At 23.7% G+C, this 2,621-nt stretch overlaps 1 protein-coding gene across 1 annotated transcript; it reads left to right on the top strand.

The window, feature by feature from the left end:
• Window positions 1-660: 660 nt before the first annotated feature.
• On the top strand, window positions 661-2,141 carry PGO_003285 (variable surface protein; the record flags this gene model as incomplete). Its single annotated transcript, XM_028691285.1, has 3 exons — window positions 661-678; window positions 796-1,857; window positions 1,986-2,141. 3 exons carry the CDS (start codon window positions 661-663, stop codon window positions 2,139-2,141), a joined length of 1,236 nt encoding a protein of 411 aa, XP_028547086.1.
• Between the last annotated feature and the right edge of the window lie 480 nt (window positions 2,142-2,621).

Raw genomic sequence — 2,621 nt, 5'->3', positions numbered from 1 at the left:
GAATTTTAAAATTATTATTAATACAACATATATAAATATTACTTTTTATATATAATATAGAAATGGAGGAAAACATAATGAATTCAAAAAGAAAAAGAATTTTTAAGATATTTGTTGAATTCATATCATCATAAAAAATAGTGATTCCTGCTTAATTAAAATATTCAATAGTCCTAGATAATATAAATTATATAAATGATATTAAATTAATCATATTATATATAAAATAAAAAATCCTTTTATAATAAATTTAATCAGTAATGTATACGATATGTAGCATTACATATAATATTCATAGATAGTATATATTATAATTGTAACATAATCAATAATATAATGTTTATTATTAAAAAAGATGAATAATTAATTCAACACCCATTTCATGAATAACAAGGAATACTTATAATATATAAATATATATATTATATCTTGTAAAATTTATATGTAACAATATTTCATAAGACATAACAAGAAAGTAATTATATATCATAAATTTATACAAACATAGACAAAACCATAAACGCACACACCTCAGCCTAAATAGCACTATATATACTAATATTAATTTTATTATGTTTTTTTCAATATATTATTATGTAAATAGTTAAATATATGCTTCTTCTATCTTGTTTATATATTACTTTTTAACATACGTTAATAATGGGAGAACATTTAGGGGTACACATTTTATATAATGTAAATTATTATTTACGCTAATGTACCATATTTCTTAATAAATTAATTATTTTTTATAAATAAAAAATATATATTTTATCCTTTGTTTTAAATTTATAGGATAATGTTCTTAAAAATTTGCCTTCAAAACAAAAGTACGCTAGTTTCGTTAATGGTGATGCTAATTGCGAAAGTGCTTACTATTACAAAGGTGTAACGGATCTCATAGAAAAACAGAAGTGGCATAATGATGTTTCTGACAAAATACTTAAAGCCTTATGTTATGTATATAATAAAAATAAGGGAAGTAACCTTATCAGTGATGATTGTGATTACCTGTACTTTTGGTTAGGTGATATATTAGATAAAAATTTAACAGATAGAAGTTCTTTTTACACTGTTATGGGAACACTTAATTTTTTTCTAAAAAGTAGTGCTGATCGTAGTATATGTAATTATGATAAATATTATATAACTTACCGTAATTTTATGGATACTAAGATATTGTTTGATTTTTCGAAAGACTATAAAACACTTGAACCATATTTTCGCACACCTAATAAGACTTGTAATGATTCTTTTAAGTTATATCTTGACGCATGTGTCACAAAATATAACTCTTACAAAAATATGTATGATGAATCCAGTTGTACGGATGCGACTTGTATTGCTTTCAATGAATATTTTAATGACAAGAAACAAATGAACTTAATTGAATGGACATGCAACCAAGTACAGAATGTAGATAGTTCCGCAAAAGAGCAACAATATTACGATGGAGAAGTGGAAAAATCACATTCATCTGGAGAACTACAAAGTGTAGGGGTACTGTCTAGAGCAGATCAGGGAGTATATGAGGTAGACACACATGGGGTAGATATACCTGATATACAGAAAGATGTGCTAGATGCATCTGGGGTACAGACATATGTAGATGTACAAATAGAAGTTTTAAGAAAAGGGACACATCATCATATAGATGAAATCAAACACACGATTTTATTTGAAGGACAACACAAAACATATACACATTCAGAAGATTCTTATTCTAGTATTAGAGATTCAGAATTCGACACTATTTCTGCTTTTTCAGATGATCATTCATCCTACACTTCCTCAGAAAGCATAGTTATTGCTCCTTTCGTTATAGCAATTACAGTTTTTTTTATTATACTGTACAAAGTAATTATTAATATAAATAAAAATGATATACACATTACATTATGTTAAATAAATTTTATTAACTTTTAAATGCGTCTGCAGATATTATGAATAAAATATTTTTTCTTCATGAACATTATTTTCATTAGTTTACTACAGTTGGGTATTGGTTAAAAAGGCTCTTACTAGGAAAATCTAAGAGGAAACCTAATATTATAATGGATAAGAATATAATGGAAGATTATTCGATTTCTGAAGGTACAGAACCCTCCAGAAGATTTAATGTGGCATACAATAATATATAATTGTTCTACTTAGGACAAAAAAAGAATATTTTACCTATATATATCTGCATCATGATAGGTATAGCTGTACAAAATCGTTCATACAACAAAAGGCAAAGAATTGTTTTTTATTTGAAAAAATACAATAATAAATTTAAAAAATATATATATTTATTATATAAATATGTGTAGTTTTTAAAGTATATATATTTGTTCTTTCCATATGCATAAACATATAGTTAAAATTATACACATACGAATTCCAAAAAATATAATGATTCAGAATTAAACTTACAATACATTGGTTCATTATTTAATCATAATATTTATTGTTACTTTTTTAGTATTTACTTTTTTGTATATAAATTGCATGCCTTTTTATTTGTTACATATATTATATTCTAGTAATTATAAACACTAGAAAAATATATTATAAGATAAAAGTTTACGAATATATATTATATTCTCTAATCTTTTACGTTAATATTTACTATATTATTA

This window comes from Plasmodium gonderi (assembly GCF_002157705.1).
Source record: "Plasmodium gonderi DNA, contig: Pgo-contig_399, whole genome shotgun sequence".
NCBI lineage: Eukaryota > Apicomplexa > Aconoidasida > Haemosporida > Plasmodiidae > Plasmodium > Plasmodium gonderi.
Note: the sequence above shows the minus strand (reverse complement) of the source record. Positions and strands in the feature narration are given on the sequence as shown.